General features: G+C 38.0%; 4 protein-coding genes across 4 annotated transcripts; 1 reads left to right on the top strand and 3 right to left on the bottom strand.

The window, feature by feature from the left end:
* The first annotated feature begins 1,173 nt into the window (after window positions 1–1,173).
* LOC103832859 (protein PIN-LIKES 6) lies at window positions 1,174–3,545 on the top strand. The gene is made up of 10 exons (XM_033277337.1): window positions 1,174–1,192; window positions 1,295–1,573; window positions 1,657–1,736; window positions 1,826–1,950; window positions 2,040–2,161; window positions 2,273–2,509; window positions 2,590–2,664; window positions 2,748–2,848; window positions 2,929–2,981; window positions 3,047–3,545. Exons 2-10 carry the CDS (start codon window positions 1,382–1,384, stop codon window positions 3,355–3,357), a joined length of 1,296 nt encoding a protein of 431 aa, XP_033133228.1. The 5' UTR covers window positions 1,174–1,192; window positions 1,295–1,381; the 3' UTR covers window positions 3,358–3,545.
* A 676-nt stretch (window positions 3,546–4,221) lies between these two features.
* LOC103832858 (E3 ubiquitin-protein ligase SIRP1) lies at window positions 4,222–6,196 on the bottom strand. The gene has a single exon (XM_009108958.3). It carries the CDS (start codon window positions 5,788–5,790, stop codon window positions 4,465–4,467), a length of 1,326 nt encoding a protein of 441 aa, XP_009107206.1. The 5' UTR covers window positions 5,791–6,196; the 3' UTR covers window positions 4,222–4,464.
* A 396-nt stretch (window positions 6,197–6,592) lies between these two features.
* Window positions 6,593–9,315, bottom strand: LOC103832857 (DEAD-box ATP-dependent RNA helicase 34). The gene is made up of 5 exons (XM_009108957.3): window positions 8,637–9,315; window positions 7,553–7,982; window positions 7,364–7,483; window positions 7,103–7,270; window positions 6,593–7,010 (listed from the first exon to the last, which is right to left on the bottom strand). The coding sequence occupies exons 1-5, from the start codon at window positions 8,939–8,941 to the stop codon at window positions 6,819–6,821; spliced, it is 1,215 nt and encodes a 404-aa protein (XP_009107205.1). The 5' UTR covers window positions 8,942–9,315; the 3' UTR covers window positions 6,593–6,818.
* A 4,838-nt stretch (window positions 9,316–14,153) lies between these two features.
* On the bottom strand, window positions 14,154–15,015 carry LOC103832856 (stress-response A/B barrel domain-containing protein UP3). The gene has a single exon (XM_009108956.3). It carries the CDS (start codon window positions 14,910–14,912, stop codon window positions 14,307–14,309), a length of 606 nt encoding a protein of 201 aa, XP_009107204.1. The 5' UTR covers window positions 14,913–15,015; the 3' UTR covers window positions 14,154–14,306.
* Between the last annotated feature and the right edge of the window lie 6,733 nt (window positions 15,016–21,748).

The raw sequence follows: 21,748 nt of genomic DNA, 5'->3' as shown, positions 1-21,748 counted from the left end.
TAAAATACATAGATTTATAACAGTTCATTACGAAAATTCATAGTACGGGTTAAAAATAAAATATTATTTTTATATAATTTTTATATTTAATATACATATGAAGCAATAAAAATATATAATATTATCTATAGACCAATTTTTTTATTTTTTATTAAATTAGTTTTTTTTAAAATATAAAAGTGCAGGTTAGAAACTAGTGGTTAGACTTTTAAAATATAACCATTTTATAGAAACATTAAATTGTGATAAAAATAAATTAACTCTCCTATATCATTATAAATGTTTTAGAGTAATTTATAAAATATTTATAAAAGTTTATAAACTTAACCATACCTCCTAAACAATAATCACCAAGCCCTAAACCTAAATGTTAGAGTATATTTAAAAAAAAATGGTAACCAACTGAGAATATTTTAAGAAATTTCTCATAAATCTGAACCTCTAACAATTCCATATATTGTTTCTGTTTTTGGTTCAATTATTTCTGTAAGGTTTAGATAACAAGATTAGGAACTAACTATAATACCCAAGAAATTTTTGAATTTTTACGGATAAATTTTATTAATCCGGGTAAGAAAATTAATTATTAAGGGTTTTCGAATAAATATTATATTTTAAATTTTAATCAAAATATCAGATAATTTTATATGTTTTGGATGGAAATATTTAGATATTCGATTTTGTTGGATATTTAATGTATTATAAATTTTTAGATTGTTTATAACTAAAAATTTTAAGTTTGTAAAGTGTATACTAAAAATTTGTGTATCAATTCAGTTCTCGCTTCTGGTTCAGTTTTGTTGATACAGAAAAACAGAAATTGTTTGAATATTTGCTAATATCGTTTTGATTCTATTTTTTTTTTCAGTTGGATTTGGTTTTCGGTTTAAGTGATCAGGCCTACCCGTATCATAGACAGATCAGTCTTCTTGTTGATTTTGTAAGGCTGGCTGTAGTCGTATTAGCTTAGCAGATAAAATATTTTTTTCATCTTTTAACTTGGAAACTTGACAGTTTACAAGAAAAAAAAAACTTGGAAACTTGAGTAAAGTGAACTCTTGAAACAAAAAAGGATGGGAATAAACAATTAATTGAATCTCAGGCCTTTTGGGCTTAGAAAGGGAAAGGGGTAAGTAAGTAAAGGCACGTGGCAGTCAGAGGAAGAGAGAGAAAGAGAGAGCGAGAATCTCTGGTGAGATCGAAATCGAGAAAACTCTTTTGGTTCCTCTCTCTCTCTCTTTATCAGAACAGAAACTATTCTCACTTCTGTTTTGTTTTTGTCTTCCGTCTCCAGATCTCTCTCTCTCAGATTCATAGCCCAAAGTCAACCAGTCAACAAAAAGTCTCTTCCTTTGCTGAGAATTCAAGGGGTTTTTTTTCGATGATAGCGAGGATCCTCGCCGGTTTCATGGAGAGTCCGGCGGTGGCTGCTGCCGGCGACTCTGTTCTAGGTACAATCAAAATCGCGGTGATGCCTATAGCTAAAGTGTTCACCATGTGCTTCTTGGGTCTTCTCATGGCTTCTAAGTACGTCAACATCTTGCCTCCCTCTGGCCGCAAACTCTTGAACGGGGTAAAGTTTCTTTCTTTCTTTATTTTTTGTCTCTCTCTCTCTCTCTCTGACTCTCAACAAGTGTGTTTGTGTCCTGTTCCCAGTTGGTCTTCTCGCTTTTGCTTCCCTGCTTGATCTTCTCCCAGCTCGGACAAGCTGTTACTCTCCAGAAGATGCTTCAATGGTTTTGTTTCTTGTCCCTATAATAAGTCTCTTCTTGGTTCTTTTTATTTGGGTTCATAAAAGTTTTCTTCTTTTGATCTGTACTGTCAGGTGGTTCATTCCGGTGAACGTTGTTCTTGGTACAATCTCAGGGTCTTTAATTGGCTTACTTGTTGCCACCATTGTTCGTCCTCCTTACCCTTATTTCAAGTTCACCATCATACAAATCGGAGTTGGTTCGTACCCCATTACACACTTACTGCATGTCTCGTCTGCTCTCTCACTTTGGATAGTAGTCTCAGTTTGTTTGTTTGTTTGTTTTCAGGTAATATCGGCAATGTTCCTCTTGTGTTACTCGCGGCTCTATGTAGGGACACCTCCAACCCCTTTGGTGACTCTGAAAAATGTAGCATTGATGGCACTGCTTACATCTCTTTTGGTCAATGGGTACGCTTCTCAACTTTATCCCCTTTGCTCTCTCACTCCTTTTACAGTGTGACACTGTTAGCATACCTATAGGAATATCAACTTTAACCAAGAGTTAACATTTAATGTCAGGTTGGTGCCATCATCCTCTACACATATGTGTACCAGATGTTAGCTCCTCCTCCTGAAGGGTTTGATGGCGAACATGACAACCTTCCTTTGAAAAACCTTCCACTAGATTCCTCTGCTCCAGAGCAAGTCCCCTTGCTTACTCAAAATCACACTAAGGACGTTTCATCCATTCAGGTTCACCTCCCTGTACAGACCGCAGAACCTAGAGCAAGAGTAGTAGATTCAAGGAAAAGCAAGGTGACAAAAATGCAATTATGGTTTTTCTAATTATATAGTCCTTACTAAGTTTAGCATACTTTGCTTCCGTGATGATGTAGATTACACAGTTCTTTGTTTACCTCTATGAGAAGTTGAAACTGAAGCAAATCATCCAACCTGCAATAATTGCTTCAGTAAGTATCTCTCGCCTGTTCTATTCGATTGCCTTCGCCATGTTAGTAACTAATACTGGAAGTGTTTTTTGTTTGCTTCGCAGATTCTTGCCATGATACTTGGTGCAATACCTTTCACCAAGAAGTTGCTCTTCACAAACGGTGCACCACTTTTCTTCTTCACAGATAGCTGCATGATTCTTGGGTAAAGCAAAACACACTCTTTCACGTGTCTTCTACCAAAAACAATTGAGTTAATTAACCGTTGAAACATTTGGCTATCAGGGACGCCATGATCCCCTGTATATTACTGGCACTTGGTGGGAATCTCATCAACGGTAAAACATATCTGATCTCTTTCATTTCATTACAACCTTGTTTTGAGCTTGCAAATGTTTTTCAGGACCAGGAAGCTCAAGACTTGGTTTCAAGACAACAGCGGCGATTATATTCGGGCGGTTGGTGTTGGTGCCACCAGTAGGACTAGGGATAGTGACATTAGCAGACAGACTAGGTTTCCTTCCAGCTGGTGACAAGATGTTCAAGTTTGTGTTGCTATTACAGCACACAATGCCTACCTCTGTGCTCTCAGGTGCTGTTGCAAACCTTAGAGGCTGTGGGAGAGAATCGGCTGCTGTGCTCTTCTGGGTTCACATTTTCGCCATCTTCTCAATGGCTGGATGGATGGTGCTGTATATCAACATTCTCTTCTAAAGTCATTCATCTCACACTATGCTGTAAATACAGGGGCATCTTCAACCAACCTAAGATTAGTTTTTTTTTATCTACTTGTGTAAATGTGAGTTTATGACTCTCACCTAGTACTGCACTGCAACATGAGCTGAGTTCTTGTTTTTTCTTTTCCCTGAATAAATCGAAAGTATATCATAGTTTGTGACCCAGTGCATTAAAAAGGTTTCAAGGACAGGGTAAGAATCTTAAAACACCAATGGTAAGACTTTAGTTCAAAGTGGCAGCAGATCAAAACCAATGTCTATCATGTTGGATGAGTTTTATATTTGTTGTTCTGAACCAATTCTAGCTTCAAGAAAGGAAGAATGTGAAGCAGCTTATCCTGAGCACTGCAACAAATCATCATGAATCAGAATCACAGCTGCTAACCGTAAACCAAACATGCTAAACACTACTAACATATAATTCAATCGACCATTCAAGACTAATCTCAGAGGAACATTGTTTAATGGAATAGTTTTATTATACACAGATGTGTTACCTCGTGTAGCAGACATGAGAAAGCACTGGCAACGTCTTGTTGTCTTTGAAGAACGGTTACTTGGTTATCTAGTTGAAAACTATGAAACATGATAAAATAAAGCTACTATTACGAAACTCCAAGGGAAACAAACATACATTACTCATCAAAAACCAGAATTAAAGCGAGTCACTGATAGCTTGGGCTCTACAACTACGTAGGAAAAACAAGCAGGTGTGGAGACAAGATTCTCAGGCCGCCCAGGCAATGTGTTAAGCTGCAATAGATAGACCAAAAAAAATACATATATATAGAAAGGTAACAGCAACAAACAGTTAGTAAAGATCATATAAACTCCCCTGAAGAACATTAAACAATGTTAATCTTGATAGTCAAAAGAGGCGATACAAGTTAACCATTGCTATAACTTTGATTCCATCAAGAATACTTGCAACACACAACACAACTATGGTTAAGCTTTCCATTAAACTAACATGTGGAAACAACAACACAAGTCAATATCCAGAAACAAACAAAAAAAAAAACTCAAAACATCTTAGGGTCTGTAATAATAATACACATTCTGAAACAACAACTGGAACTTGCTGTCAGAAAAACGGCAACCATCTTCTGCTCCTGTTCCCTCGTTGGCTATGAGAGAACACTATATTCCTCCTCTGTGGGTTGCTAAGCCACATTGCCAACACAACCCCAACCAGACTCACAACAGGTGCAGCAGCCAGAAACAGCCATCTTCCTCTGCTAACACTCCTCACACCAGCCTCACCCTCACCTCTCACTACGTCATGATCCTCCTCTTCCCCACCTTCTGTGCCATCATCATCAGAAGAGCTATCCTCGCTCACCACATCAACCACGTTCTGCTTCCGGTCTTCGTAGTCTTTATCATCCGTCGGAAGCTCGTACCGGCACAGCGGGCATGAGTTACGAGCACCAAGCCAAGGCACAATACAATGGGGATGGTACAGATGGAGACAAGGAAGCTGCGTGGTCTCATTACCGAGTGAGAAAACCTCCTTGCAGACAGCACAGTCTAGCCCCTCCTCTCGGATGATAACCCTCGGAAGACTCCTGACGCAGGACAGAGAAGCAGGCGGCGCACCTCTTCTGGAATTGTCGGAGTCAGCAAGCTGCTCTAGGAGCTCCTCAAAGCCTCTCTCGTCGAGATAGTCAGCGACGTTCCCAGGGTAGCGAGAGAACTCCAAATCTTCCAGACCGGTGAAGATGTTGCGAGATAACGCTTGTCTCCTCTCTATGATTCTTTGACGGAAGGTTCTCTCTAAGTCAAGTGAATCAAACCGAGTCACGGAGCTGTTGCTCTCACTAGGAGTTCTACTATGCCTTGCTCCTTCCTCCTCCTCCCATTCTCTGTCTTCGTCGTCTGAGTTCCATTGGTTCAGACCAGCGTGCATAGGGTCGATATCAGTGTCAAACTCGATGTCGGTGGAAGCAGCATCAGACTCACCACCAAGCGAAGAGAACCTGTAGAGGCTAAAGCTAGCGTTGGACAAGTTATCAAGATCCTCGCTTTCGGATTCGGACAAGACCCTCCATCTCGCAGAACCGTTGGGAGTCGTGTGAGAGCTGGTTTCACTCTGTCTTGCGATGCTTATCAGATGAGTGAACTGCTGTGGTTGATCGGCGACGGACTCGGAGGAGCTCCCTTGCCTGCTGCTGCTGCTTCGCCTCCTTCTCATCCTCAACCTTCTTCTCCGAGAGGTTTGGCGACGGGTCAAGGGAGGAGGAGGAGGGGTGGTGCCGAAGTCTTGGAGGAGGAGGAACTTGCAGTCGCCGCATAAGCTGAAGATTTCGAGATCGTCGGGGGCGGTGGTGGTGGATCGAGGGATGAGTCTTCCGCAGAGGTTGCACGATGGAGATGGGGTTGGGTTGGTGACGTCGTCTCGAGAGTCCATCGGATCCCGAAAGGAGGAAGCTTTGAGGTCTGAGGAGAGGCCGGATCTTTCAGGGGTAGGAAGGAAACAAGAGGATGGGGTTTGGTGAAGGGAGATTGGGATGCAAGGGGAAATGGATTTTAATGGCTGAAAGGGGAAGGGGGGTCAACAACGACGACGAAGACGACGGATCTTTTTTTTTTTTTTTTTTTTTTTGTTAATGTTTTTTTCCGACAGTATAACAATAGAAGTCTCTGTTTTATCAAGAGGGTTCCCTCCTGCTTTTTTTTTTTGTCCAGAGACGTTTTTGGTTGGGACATTATTGCAAACCGGATTGTGGAAAAGAAGTTTGGTACGATGTTGGACTGGCGATCGGTTTTAATTAGATTTTTTTTTTTTTGTGGATTTTGGGTTCAATATTATAAGTCCCGTTTGGATTTTGATGAAGTTCGATTAATCTTTTTCTACAATCTTATCTAGATCTATTTTTGATTTAAATTTAAATTCATTTGATAATATATTTTGGTTTGGATATTTTTAAACATCATATCTGAACGAAGATGAAACTAACTATTTATTTTTGATAAAAAATATAATTAAAATTTTAATTCGAAAATTAATTCAAATCTTTAGATTGAATTTTTTTTTTGGATTTTTGAAATTTGTATGATTTTCAAATAGCCATTTTACATTATCAGATATGGATTCTCCCGTCTTACAATTTGTATTCAGTTTGGATCTCTGGTTTCAGTTTTTTTTTTCCCAGGTCTAGGCTGTGATTATTTGAATCGGCTTAAGACTGTATCTAAACAAGCCTTTGAAATAGCCGTTGCCGTGAATCATTTCAACCGGCTTTAAACCAAACCAACAATTCTGCGAACTAAACCGAACTCTAGCATCACAATTTCTAAAATGCTAGCTAAATATAGGAACTTTCTTTTGAGCCTTAAGACGGTATACATATAAATTCACACTGTCTATAGAGAGCTGTGCTTAACTGGCCTTAACACAGATTCTTCAACCTCCTCAGCTTCAAGGAAGCAAGATCCTTAGGCAAGATCAGCAGGCATCTCCCGGATTTTAGTACCGTAGTACCTCTCAATGTCACGAAGAGTCTTCATGTCAGAGTTTTTCACAAAGTTAATCGCAACACCTTCCCTCCCAAACCGACCAGCTCGTCCAATGCGATGTATGTAAAGCTCCGGGTTATTTGGTACATCATAGTTTATGACATGAGATACCTAACGCATGATAAAGATTCCAACTTTCAGCATAAAGTTAAAACTCTGATAGTTATAAGAGAGGTAGAGAGAGAGAGAGAGAGAGATCATACTGTCTGAACATCAATCCCTCGTGCCCATACATCCGAGGCGATTAAGACACGGCTTTTAAAAGACCGGAACTGGTTCATGATTTCGTCTCTCTCCTTTTGACGTTTGTCTCCATGCATTGACGAGACTATAAAGTTACTACTCCTCATCTTCTCAGTTAGCCAATCCACCTTATATATATATATTCAGATCAAAGCTTTAACACTATCTGACATAAGACATAGAGAGACCAGAGAGTTTAAGAACATGAGTAACTGTTTTACCTTTTGTCTTGTGTTACAGAAGATGATTGCTTGATTGATAACAAGCCTCCCATAAAGATCACAAAGTGTATCGAACTTCCACTCTTCTTCCCCAACATCAACATAATATTGTTTGATTCCCTAGCAAAAAAAATGTTGTAGTGTCATGGTTGTTGAAACTAAGAGTTAAGTATATAAGGAAACACTTACTTCGAGAGTCAACTCGTCACGCTTCACAAGGATCCTCACAGGGTCCGTCATAAACTTGTTTGTCATCTCCAGAATCTCTTGAGGAAGAGTAGCAGATATCAAGCAAACCTGAATATCGTGTGGAAGAGATCTGTAAACGTCGTAGATCTGGTCTTTCAAACCTTTGCTCAGCATTTCATCTGATTCATCAAGGATCAAAAGCTTGACGGATTTGGTTTGTAAACTTCCTCTCTTTATCATATCGTAGACTCGACCAGGCGTCCCGGACACAGCGTGCACACCACGCTCCAGCTTCTTGATGTCTTCTCCAATGCTCTTACCACCGATGCAGGCATGTGCCTGAATACTGGTGTGTACTCCAATGGCTTGTATCGTCTTCTCTGTCTGTGAAGCTAGTTCCCTTGATGGAGACAAGACCAACACTTGAATCCTTAAGAACAAAAAAAAAATACCAAGTTGGTTAGTAAATAAGAAAAACAGAGATCACGCAACACATGTAATACAAGCGTGACACAAATATATTGCAGCATAAAATAACTCTTAGCAAGATCATTAAACTTGTAATAACAAGTGAATTAATACAGCAGTAAAGGGAAACATTGCAGCCTTTTAGTAAGTGTTCCTCACCTTAATTACAAAACAAAATCATTAACCATGTACTAGTTACCAATTGGATATTTGGTTAGTAAACAAAACGAATTCTTTTGTCTTAATTGCAAATCAAGATTTTTTACATACCAAGTAGGTTAGTAAACAGATCATGCAGCTTATAGCAAGTTTAATCATCTTAATCACAGAAAAGAAAAATCATTAACCATGTAATAACCAAGTGGATTAGTGAATTGCAGAAACAGACATTGCAACCTTAAGAAAGTGTTCCTTGTCTTAATCACAAAGAAAAATCAGCAACCATGTAATAACCAAGTGGCTTAGTGAATTGCAGAAACAGACATTGCAACCTTAAGTGTTCCTTGTCTTAATATTTTTTTTTGACTTATTTTCTTGTCTTAATTACAAAGCAAAATCATTTAAGAACCAATGTAGAATTCGAAAATTTTGAAAAATAAAGGATAAAGAGACGTACTTTCTGGAGGAAGTGTTGACGATTTGGCAGACGGAGATGGCAATCATGGAGGTTTTGCCCGTACCGGACTGAGCCTGAGCGATGACGTCACGTCCTTTGAGAATAGGCATCACAGCTCTCTGCTGAATCTCAGAAGGTTTCTTGAAACCGTAGTCGTACACTCCGCGAAGGACTTTATCATTCATCCCCATCTCGTCGAAACTCGCTATGGGTTTGATCCCTTTGGTCGTTTCGAAGACAAGATTCTCGTCATCCAAAGCTCCTCCTACACTTCTCCAGTCGCTGTTTCCTTTCGCTGCTGCCATTGGTGATTCTCTCTGTGTCGGAATCAAGACAAGTCTCAGAACTTTGGAGGTTTACAACGGTTAGAAGATGGAGAGGAGGATGAAAGTGTTGAGCCAGAAATAGGGTTTAGGGTGACTAAAAAAGGTTGAGGTAAACCGTGTCCATGATAACCGAACCAAACCGATATACTTATTTAACAAAGGTCAACGAGGATGCATATATTGCCCAATTTAATCTTAGAAGGCCTCAACATTATTTTACAGCCTTTTTTGGCCCAAATATAATGTATAAACAAGGCATGGCCTTCGTCTAATTTGAGAAGCTTCAGGAAGAAGAGGCGTTTACGTTTGTGTTCATGATGAAAGTTGTGGACATGATTCCGGCCTCTGTGTGAGTGAGTATTTGCAAAAAGACTCTAAAAGTTTATGATTCTTTTATGAGTTGTTCATCGTCACCAATCAATAGGATTTCATTATTTCAAATTCAATATCTTTTTGAAAAGGAAACAAAATATTGTCAAGATATATTACATTTTTAAAATAAAAAGGTAAAAAAAAATAATAGTTACAAAAAAAGAATTTTTTTAAAAATATTGTTAACGTCGTCAGCAAAACACTAAACCCTAAATCGTAATCCCTAAACCCTAAATCTGAAACCCTAAACCCTTGGATAAATCCTAAATTCTTGGGTAAACCCTAAACCCTTGGATAAACCTTAAACCCTTGGATAAATCATAAATTCTAAATCAAAAACACTAAACACTAAAATCCTAAACCCTTGAGTGTTTTAGTGTTTAGTGTTTTTAATTAAGAGTTTATGATTTATCCAAGGGTCTAGGGTTTACCCAAAGGGTTTAGGGTTTCAGATTTAGGGTTTAGGGATTAGGATTTAGAGTTTAGTTTTTTCCTGACGACGTTAAAAATGGTTTTTGTAATTACTACTATTTGAATTTTTTATTTTTTATCTTTTTATTTTAAAAACATAATATAACTTGATAATATTTTGTTTCCTTTTATAAAATATATCAAATTTGAAATAGCATAATCCTATTGGTTGGTGAACCTAAAGGTTCATCCTAGGGAGTGAACCCAAGAATAAGTCCTTGTAGAGACATTTGCGGAATGTGACATATATTTTCTGGACAGCTGGTGTTTTTGGACCGTTTTTCCCTCACGCCCTACAACCTGATATTCTCTGTGGTTATTTACAAGTAACTAAATATTTTTGGTTACCTGAAATTTGGTCACTTTGGTTCGGTTTTTGGAATAAATGAGCACAATTCTATACCATGAAATCTTTAAAGTGAATTTACATCCTACACTAGACATAACAACTTTTACATTTTATTTTATTTTTAATTGTCTTTCCAAGATGACTTTTGAAAAGCTGAAATTTATTCCCAGCATATGTTATTTGTTACTATTTCATATTATAATTTAAAAATATCAATAGAATGTATAAACTAAAAAATAATTGTTTGTCTTTTATATTTTGAGATCCATATTATATATGTTTTGATATTTTAAAATTATAAAATTTAAATTGTATGGACAAATATATTGTGGATTATATAATATAGATGTTGTTGTTTTAAACGTGGATGGATGAATCATGAATGTAATTTTATGGATGCACTTATGTTTGTAGTCTAAGTGTGGATGTACTTTTGTAGATATATTATAATAAATTAGAATTTTTGATACTGTTGATTAAATACAATATAATCACAATTAAATTTAATAATAATTCATTATATGATTTTTAACCATATGAATAATATTAAAACAATTTTATATTATGGATTATTGTCAACTATAAGATTTTGTTGTCTCTATAACATTTTGTATTATTATCATTTAATATTATGTATTATTGTTAACTATAACATGTTGCCTTTAACACTATTTTTATTGTGTAACACCGAACATATGTATTGATTACAACACCACATAAATACTAATGTAATAGTTAACTAGTAAATTTAGATACTAACATAATTTCACCGCAGCTGGAAGGTCCAAAGGAGAAGCATAGATAAACCTTCCACAGTAACGGATCCAAATATCAACGGCGTAAGGACAGCCAAAGAAGAGATGGTTGTGTGACTAGATGCCATTAGCGCATAAGACACAGTTTCCAGGGACAAAGAAACTCCAAAAAATCAAGCGATCCCTAGTTGGGAGCCTGCCAAGCACAGACATCCACGCAATGAAAGAGCAACGCGGAACTTCTTCCTTGAACTGAATTACATCATGCCATACTACCTCAAGTGATGAAATTCTCAATCTATCCCAAGTTATTTGAGACAAAAATTTATTAGCAAACCCATTAGATTTAATTTGCCACAGGTAGGTATCAACCCCCTTTTCAACCAATGGAACTGCACTAGAAGATAAAACAATTTGTAGGGTGGCTGCATTCTCAGACCTTGCTGGAGGTAGGAACCATTCACCATTCCGGACAGCATCAGAGACCGAGGCAGAATCATGAACCTGCAGCTGCCTAGGACCTGATGAGAATAGCAGATATATATAGCAGACCAAGTATGTCCAAGACCGAGACATATTTTTTAACGGTTGACTAATTTAATCTGTAACTTTTTGTATTTAATGGCTAGTTGGAAAATAAATTTGTGCCCATAATACTTGAGTATTAAATATGCCGATTGCAAACATTTGAGAAATAAAATAATAATAATTTTTTCGTTATGATCTATATAAATTTTTAAGTCAAGGAACACGGCATATGAAAATGTGACGTAAGGCAAAAACCTGTTCTCTAGGCAATAATCATGCCAAAAGGAGGCTCTCTGCCCATCACCAACAGCACAACGCAGAAACTGAGGAAGAATGTTTTTAAGCTGTGCAACATATCTTTGATCGTCCCAGAAAGACGCTGAGCATCCTTAACCAGCCAAAAGTTTTTACTGTTGTTCCCGCACAAATGTGGCAACCTCTTAGAATATGAGAAGTTTACATTGTTGGGTACTTTCTCATGGGTCTTTATTATGTTAACATACTTTCTCCATGTGGAGTACTTTTTATCTTTCTTTTGATTTTTTATTCCTTATTTGCCCTTTCCATGGATGAGAGAGGTTGAGTTTTGGTTGAATGCTAACTAAACATAAAGTACCCAAAAGTTAATTTCTTTTGGATGCATTTAATTTGATAAATTTATTGAATAGTGAAATTGAGTTAGAACCATTAGATTAAAAGTTTATAAAAGAAATCTGACGTCTATTATCGAAAGAAGTGCATATCTATTTGTCTAGTGGTGGATGGGGATTTGTACTATAGTTTATGGCTTAACCAGCAACCTTTGGATTGATTTGTAGTGGATTTAATATGAAAAGACACCTTAGATTTGCAGAGTTTGTGGTGTGGCATAGTTTGTGGTGAGTTGCAATTGTTTGTGGTTATGTAGATGTGGTTAAAGGTACATGAAGTTTTGGTTGGCCGGTTATAGATTGACAAGGAGTTGTAAAATAAATTGAGTACATGTTAGTTTAGTTGGATAACATATTTTTCTTGAGTTTTTTTTGTTAGTATCATTGTCGAGGGACTAAAGATGTGGTCGTCTGTTGGTTCATGTAAATGAAGTAGTGGTGAATGATGTTTTGTACTTGTGGTTAGTGGGTGGGATATGTGTTGAGCAGTCATATGTATGAAAGATATATTGTTCCAGAGTTTGTGTCTTTGGTTACACCTTTTGTGGTCTTAATAGCCTATAAAACACCAAGATATCTTAGATTTTATTATATGTTGTAGAGCTTGCGTTCAGTTGCAAACTTAGTTGTGGTCACGTGGTTGTGGTTAGGCGTAAATGAAATTGTGGTTGGCTAGCTATAGATCAACTAAGTTGAGTATTCACACAAACACCAAACTAGCTAAATTCATTCATCGAATCAGAACTCCAAATTCCATAAAATTCACAACTTTTAGATTAAATTCAAAACCGAGAAATTAACAGTTTAATTCCGGTGGGGAATTAACAGCGGAGTGTGCATGCGTCGAGTCAGAGGAGATTTATAGGCAGAATATTTCAAACTACAAAAGCATGAAGGGGATCTAAGTCAATCCGTAACATAGGATAAGTAGATTGAAAGAGTATAGGAATTTCAGATTTGTCATGCTTTTCTGATGGATAGATAAAGTCGTGGAGTGACTGGGATTTTTGGTCAGCAAAGGTGAAGAAGACAATTGTCGACGTCTTGGGTTAAAAGAGAATGAGAGAAATTGAGATAATGAAGTGGGGTCACGATAAGGTAAAGAAAAGAGAGAGAGAAAGTTAAATACTCTCAATTCAGTTTCAATGGTAACTTAGACAATGAAACACAAAAAAGTACATGAGATGTAAAAAGTATATTCGAGTGATATAAGGTAGAGAGAAAGTATGTCTAAGCGTAAATTTTTCTTAAAATATTCATAGGCTTGCGTCACTTCAATCCTATAATCAAAAGATCAAAAAAATATAAAGTAATAAGACAAACAAACAGTTAGAAAAGATCATATAAACTCACCTGAAGAACATTAACAAATTATGCTTGAGCCTTCTCGTTCAGAGCTACGAGGTAAGAACCACTTCTTAAAGTTGATCTTAATAATCAAAAGAGGCAATACAAGGTAAGTAGGTAAGCAAAGCTAAGGTTGCTATAACATTGATATACTTGCAACACATAACACAACTTTGGTTAGCCAGAAAAAAATACCGCTCCTAAAACATTTTGACCAATACAAAACCAAAAAAAGAGGTCCTAAATAATAACTAAAATATTAAATTGTTAAAAGTTAAAATAAAAATTTTCAATATCTTCAAGACTAATAAAAGTTTATCAATCTTAAAAATTATCATTTTTAGTCTTTTTATATAAGATAAGAAAATAATATTTAAAATTGTATTATGTTACATGTTTGATCGGGATTGTTCTTATATTTGTTAGAAAAAAAGAGTAAAGATTTTTAGTTTTATGATGTACAAAATTGTAGGCTCCATGCCAATATTTCTTCTGTATGTGGTCAAGACCGGACCTGTCCAGAAACCGAAAGAAACAAAAAAAAAACTCAAGCATCTTTTAGGGGCTGTAATCCACAATAATACACATTCTGGAACTTTTATGATCATCAGTTGTTAGAAAAACGACAACCATCTTCTGGTTCTGTTCCCTCTTTCGCTAATCCATTTACTCTTTTATGGAGTTTGATAAATTATTCTCATCAGGTTGTGTCGGTTGGATATGATGGTGAAATTGTATTATTATACAAGTTATACGGTATATTTTGCCATTTAGGTCGAACAATATACCGAAAAGAAAAAAAAACACATTCTTGAATTACAAATATAAAATGACAGTCTTCAAGTAATTGAAATCTGAACATTTTAAAGAAGCTACGAAGGAGGAGGAACCAAGAACTCAACAACAATGGTATCTTCCACATAACCACCAACCTTCTCCTTCACCAACTCCTCGTGAGCCTCAACTTCTCCAAGATCCTTAAAATACGCAACCGATCCAATCGAGAAACCCTTTGCTCTCGCCGGAGAGAAGTTTTCTCCCACACTGATCTCACGAGACTCCTCCTTAACCACTTTCATAATCTCCTTCTTGGTCTCGTCGGTGACGTTCTCTTTCACCTTCAGCAACGTCACTTTCGTAACAGAACCTCCAGGAGGTTTTAGGACTCGAGGGACTTGATCGGCAATCCAGTCAACGGACATGATGTCTTCCCATATCGGCATGGTTGCCTCTACGACGCGAAGGTGGTCGGGATGTGCGACGTACGCGCTGAGATCTTCTTTGGATCTGTACCGGCTGTGGAGGACGTGAGTGAAGGCGGAGGTGGAGCTGAGACGGTGGATAGGAGCGGCGGAGAGGTAGAGAACTTGGTCGATGGTGGCGAGGCTGTTGAGGCCGTTGACCATGGCGTCGATCTTGTCGGAGTCAGCGTCGTCTTTGACTTTGAAAAGGACTATGTGCTCGATGATCTGAGACATGGCAGCGTAGTGAGGAGAAAGGTAGCTGAGATTAAAATGTTTAAGAGATAGGGATAACGATTATATGAAGATAACAAAATTGGGATCAAATTCTCATATGGACCAAAAGGGTTCAGATTAGTCTGATATGGACCACTTCTTTTTCTTTTCCATTTTGCATTTAAATTTAATTCGAAATTAGAGGAAATAACCAAAAAACCTAAAAGACTTAAACATATTTACAAATCCATGCCATTCATATCCTACCCAGAACCAAACCCAAAACCAGATCCAAAACCCAACCCATATTTAAACCCTAGTTTTTTTTTCTTTCTCTTGTCTTCTCCATTGATATTTCTTCAATTACAAAGTCAAAATTTTCTTCAATCACTTATCAATTTTTTTTTCTTATCTCAAATCGATCAACCCATAATTTTGTTTAATCCATTATGTCTTGTTCGAAACCAAATCTCATCATATACGTATGAGATTCATAAAAAATAAGAACACATAGTATTACTAGAACAACTAATACAACTCCAACTAGTACAACTAGTACAACTAGAACAAGTATAACTTGTACAACTAAATTGAGTATAACCAATATAACTGGTACAACTAGAACTCGAATTACTAGTACTGTACTTTGCAACTAATATGGTGATATTTAGTTTTTTTATTCAGCATATGAATGATATAAAAGAGATGATGTTGGACCAATAATACATATTAGGCTAATCTTTCCCGCTTGCATCTGTCAAAATACATGTATAACTAGAAAAACTAGAAAATGTATAATTACTACAACTTTATAATAAATATAATTATATTTAATTTTTATTTTCAGCTTATGAATGATGTTATAGAAAGGGAAAATGTATAACCAATGAAAATGTTGGTTTAATCTTCATGGATGTGTCAAAATATTTTAATAGTTTTTTATATAATATTTGTTTTAATAATGATTTGTTTTACCATTTGTACTAGTTATACCAGTTGTACTTGTAGAGAATCGACCTTGGCTGTTTCTCGTAACAAGTAAATCGACACAACAATATGTTGGGCGAGTCCTCTCCAAACCGGAGACAAACTCTATATCACTATGAATCGAAAACGTTACAAGCTTCGCACTAGTTGCGTGTTCTATGCTTTAGAGAGTTTATATGTTTCTGTAACTACAATGAAGAGATGAGACCTATATTTATACAACCTGATTTGAGCTAGTTCTAGTTGGAGAAGGATTTATCAATCCACCGTCATATGCATCTGATCTTGTTTCCTATTAGAACTTGGACTTCTTATTGCACAAGACTAAGCCCATCTTGTTTTATCTTTCAGGTCCAGTCGAAGCCCATTAACCAGCCCAGTCCCGGATGGCCCAAGAGGCACCAAAGCCTCACATTCTCCACCTTGACTCTTTGGCCTCACTCATGGACTTCTCCGTCTCTCTCCTTTGGCGACCAGAAGCTTCGACGAGCTCACCGCTTCGTCTTCTCCGACGATCGTCTGTTCCTCGACACCGTCGTCACCGGAGATGCATGCTTCTCTCCGATCCTTGCTCCTCTCTATCTCGCCCTTGCTGTAATCTCTCTCTCCTTCGATTCCCCGTGACCAAGACAAGATCCCGACTTCACCGCCGCTCGTCTTCACCGGCGTTAGCTGTCACCGCTTCCGCCATTGACGTCTCAGGTTCCCTTTGCTCCTCTTTGTCTTCTTCCTTAGACATTTGAACAAAGTTTTAACCTTTGATTTCAATTTCTTTTCCAGCTCGTGCCTTGATGAATCTGTTGTAGCTTTGTGATTATCAAATGGCAAAGCCACTTAACTCCTCCTCACGCCACCTTTAAAAAAAAACGAACCAGAACTTTTCCAAAGACCAAAAAAGTATCCTCTTTTGTTTTGACTTTCCTTCATGTATACATACGTGTCTTTTAAGCTCTCCTAGAAACCTGTAACGAAAGATTCTTTTGCTGAATAATTAAACATATCTCCTTGTTTAATGTTACAGCTCATGGTGTTGACGTCTCTTCACCATCGTTACTTCCGTAAGGTAATCAAATTAGAATTGTTGCTTCAATTCCTTTAAGAGCTTTGAACTTGTGAATTAATAACTTTTGTTCACAACTGTGTTGCAGGCGTTTCCTTACTACAACCCCACGTCTTCAGGTAGAGCTTCTGATTCTTCTCTTTATAATGATTTTTTTTTTCCAGCTTCTGTTTGAAGCTTAATCTCTGCATAAAACAATTCTTTGACTAGTATTTCCTGAATAATTTTTGCAGATTCCTTGCATAGACAGCTCCTGTCTACACCTGTCATTTTTCAAAGGTAATCTTCTACACTCAAATTCATCTTCTTCCTGAGCTTTTTACTAACCCTGTTGAACCATCAGTTTACTTTTCCTGAAGCTGATATTTTCTTTTGTGGCTTTTCCGCGAGGTGATCAACTCGACAGCATTGTCACCTGCAGCCACGCGAGACCTTCTAAGGCAGAACCTTGAGGATCTCCAAGCATGTCTCGAACTTCTGTCCAGGTACACACTTAGTTAGAAAATCTGCAGGGTTGATAGATGTGTGAATCTTGTGAACCGTAACGTCGCCAGCCTCAATTACGTCTCTCATAAAGTGTAGTCTAGTATCTATATGCTTAGTCCTTTCATGGAATCCTCCATTCTTAGCTAAGTGTATAGCACTCTGTGAATCTGAAAACACTCTCACATCATCTTGCTTGAATCCCAATTCACTAACAAACCCCTTAAGCCATAATGCTTCTTTAAAAGCTTCGGCTAATGCCATGTATTCTGATTCTGTCGTTGATAGTGCGACAATATGTTGGAGACCTGATCTCCAGCTTATTGTGTTGCCTCCGACTTGAAACACATATCCTGTCACGGATCTTCTTCTGTCCAAATCGGTTGCGTAGTCTGCGTCACAGAATCCTCGTACTTTGAAATCTTCTCCTTTAGTAAACAATAGATCCGAATCTAGAGCTCCTTTAAGATATCTCATCACCCACTTAACAGCTTCCCAGTGTATTCTTCCTGGCTTGCTCATATAACGGCTGATTAAGCCCACTGCGAAACATAAGTCTGGTCTAGATCCTACCATTGCATACATTAAACTTCCAACGGCTGATGCGTATGGAATCACATTCATGAACCTTGCTTCCTCGTGCTCTTCTTTTTGTGTCAAACTTTTAAGCTTGAATTGTGGTCCGATAGGAGTAACCACAGCTTTGCTCTCTGCCATGTTAAAAGTTTCCAGCACCTTCTGTAGATACTTCTCTTGCGATAGTTTTAGAGTTCCTTTCTTCCTGTCTCTAATAATATCCATTCCAAGTATTCTTGAAGCTGCTCCAAGGTCCTTCATCTCAAACTCTCTCTTCAAGCTATCTTTGATTCTTTTAATTTCTTTAGAATCCTTAGATGCTATGAGCATGTCATCAACATAGATCAAGAGATAAACCATATGAGATAAGTCTGAACCTTTCATGTAGACACAAGGATCATATGCACTTCTTTCGAAGCCTTGTTGCTTCATGAAACTATCAAATCTCCTATTCCACTGTCTTGGTGATTGTTTTAATCCGTAAAGTGATTTCAACAGGAGACAAACTTGATCTTCTTTTCCCTCCTCAACGAAACCTTCTGGCTGTGCCATATAAATCTCCTCGTCTAACGTTCCGTACAGGAAAGCCGTTTTCACGTCTAGTTGTTCCAAATCAAGATCATAATTTGCAACAAGTGACAGCATAATTCTAATCGACACGTGTTTCACCACTGGTGCAAACACCTCTGTGTAGTCGATCCCTTCAACTTGTGAAAACCCTTTAGCTACTAATCTAGCTTTGTATCTCGGCTTCTCTACTCCAGGAATGCCTTCTTTCAGCTTGAAAACCCACTTGCTGCCAATAATCTTCTTTTTCTCTGGTTTCTCAACCAGTTTCCAAGTCTGATTTTTCTCCAACGAAACCATCTCTTCTTGCATTCCCTCGTTCCATAACTTCCAGCTCTTACTTCTTTTTGCTTCCAAATAGGATTTAGGCTCATCCTTATTTATTTCTTCTGCTGTAGCTAGAGCATAAGCCACGCAATCTGAATCATCAAACCTAGAAGGTTTCTTTACTTCCCTCCTGATTCTATCTCTAGCAAGAATGTAGTTGTCTAGATTTTCATGTTGAGCTCCCACAACTTCTTCTTCACTTTCTGAGCTTGAGGATTCAGATTCCGAGTTTTCTGATGCTGGAGAAACTCCACCTTGAACTGTATCCTCTGTTTCAGTGTCTGTAGTTGTGTTTGAAGGTCCTTGAATCAGCACAGGATTGAACGTTACCTTTTTCGTTTTCCTCTTCTTCTCGCTGATTCCTTTAATGTCTTTAAACATCTCTTCCTCATTGAAAATCACGTTTCTGCTTACTGTACATCTTAGTTCTTCTGGTAACCAAACTCGATAACCTTTAGTCCCGTCTGGATATCCCATGAAAACTCCTTTCATCGCTCTTGGACTGGTTTTGGCTTGAGTCACGTGAACATAAGCTGTACATCCGAACTTTCTTAGATGATTTAAGTCTGTTTTGGTTCCAGACCACACCTCTGCCGGTAGTTTGAAGTTAATAGCTGTACTGGGAGATCGGTTGATTAAGTAGACAGCTGTAGAAGCTGCTTCCGCCCAGAACTTTTGCTCTAAGCCTGCCTCTGTCAACATACATCTCACCTTCTCCATAATCGTACGGTTCATGCGTTCTGATACTCCGTTTTGCTGTGGAGTATAGACGCATGTTCTATGTCTTTTAATCCCTGCTTCCTTACACAATGTGTCCATCTGTGTATTGCAGAACTCTAATCCGTTATCCGTCCTAAGACACTTCACCTTCTTTCCTGTCTCAGTTTCCACGCATGTTTTCCATTCCTTGAAGTTTTGAAACACTTCATTTTTTGATTTTAGGAAATAGATCCAAACTTTCCTAGAAAAATCATCAATGAATGTAACAAAGTAGAAACATCCTCCGAGACTCTCTACCACCGAAGGTGAACCCCATAAATCTGAATGGATGTACTCTAGGACTTCCTTAGACGTGTGCTTGCCTTTTGGAAAGCTTAGCTTGTGTGCTTTACCCAAAACGCAATTCTCGCAAAACTCTAACGTCTTCACATCCTTTGCGTTTAAATATCCGTCCTTGACTAAAATATTCATGCCCTTTAGACTCATATGTCCAAGCCTAGAGTGCCACCTTTTAGTCAAATCGATATCAGGCCTTGCGACTGCAGCTTCACCATCCAATACTGTCCCTTGTAAGTAGTACAGACCATCACAGTATTTTCCAGAAATAACCTTCTTATCTCCTTTGTAAAACTGCACCATGAAGTCTTTGCCTTCGTATCTGCATCCCATCTTCTCCAATAAACCGTAGGAGATAAGGTTTCTGCCCATTGTAGGCATGTAACGAACATCAGTGAGAATTACGCTCGATCCATCATTATTCATGATCCTGATCTTCCCGATCCCTTTAATCTCGCTGATAGTGTTATTTCCCATCAAAACCTTTCCTCCTTCTATGTCTTCAAGATCAAATAAGACATCTTTATTTGGAGTGATATGGAATGTACAGCCAGAATCAAGTACCCACTCGTCCTTAGTAGCTTGCTGGCTAGCCACTAATACCAATGGTTCCTCCTTCTCTTCTGCTATGTTGACCGAATTTGATGGCTTCTTTCTTTCTGGACACTGCTTTTTAAAATGTCCTTCCTTGCCACACGTCCAACATTCTTTAGAGAACTTAGGTCTTGATTTTGATCTGTTATTGCTTTTAGATCTAGCTCTCCAAGTTTTATCGCTCTTCTTCTCACCTCTGCCTCTGTTTTCGCCAGCAAACAGCCCCTCCGAGTTACCTTTGGACTTGTTGAGAAGTCCCTTCTCTCTTAATTCTACTTCCTTAGAATAAGCTGAGCTTGTAACATCACGAACCGTTAAAATTTCTTTGCCGCTGCCGTATTTTAATGCATCAACGAGAGACTCGTATTGCTTGGGCAAGCTGGTTAAGATCTGAATTGCTTGATCTTCTTCACTGATCTTAATATCCAGACTTGCTAGATCAGCCACAAGTTTCAGAAACACATCCATATTTTCCTCAATGGACTTGTGCTCTTCCATTCTAAAACCTGCATATCTCTGCTTCATGTAGATTCGATTAGGTAATGTCTTGGTCTGATACTCAGCTTCTAGAGCCTTCCACATAGCCAGTGCTGTAGGCTCTTGCATAACCTTGCGCAAAATAAGGTCAGATAGACACAAACTGATCAGATTCTTTGTACGCAATTCCCGGTCTTGCTCCTTAGGATCAGGTTTTTCATCTTTCTGTTCTTCACCTTCAACATCCGTAGAAGGAGTCTTCTCCTTAAGAACAGACCCCAAACCAAAGATCTCTAGCTCTCACAGCATCTTATACTTCCATAGACCAAAATCACCTTTGCCATCGAATTTTTCCACTTCAAATTTCTTTGAAATTGCCTCCATCTTCTTTATAACCTGTAAACTTGTTTTCCTTTGTTTGCAGGTTGCTGTAACACGCCGTAGTCTTTCAAGCTTCAATCACCAACGAGCTGAGTCTTCTTCTCAGCACCAGATAAGAATTCTCCTTGCTTGTTTATTGAATCTTGCCTTCGAATCTCTGTAACTAGGATCTCTGTTAACCTGGCTCTGATACCACTTGTAGAGAATCGACCTTGGCTGTTTCTCGTAACAAGTAAATCGACACAACAATATGTTGGGCGAGTCCTCTCCAAACCGGAGACAAACTCTATATCACTATGAATCGAAAACGTTACAAGCTTCGCACTAGTTGCGTGTTCTATGCTTTAGA

The sequence above is a fragment of the Brassica rapa genome, chromosome A08, assembly GCF_000309985.2.
Source record: "Brassica rapa cultivar Chiifu-401-42 chromosome A08, CAAS_Brap_v3.01, whole genome shotgun sequence".
Classification (NCBI taxonomy): domain Eukaryota; kingdom Viridiplantae; phylum Streptophyta; class Magnoliopsida; order Brassicales; family Brassicaceae; genus Brassica; species Brassica rapa.
The sequence above is the reverse complement of the archived record's forward strand: the minus strand, read 5'-3'. Positions and strand labels throughout refer to the sequence as shown.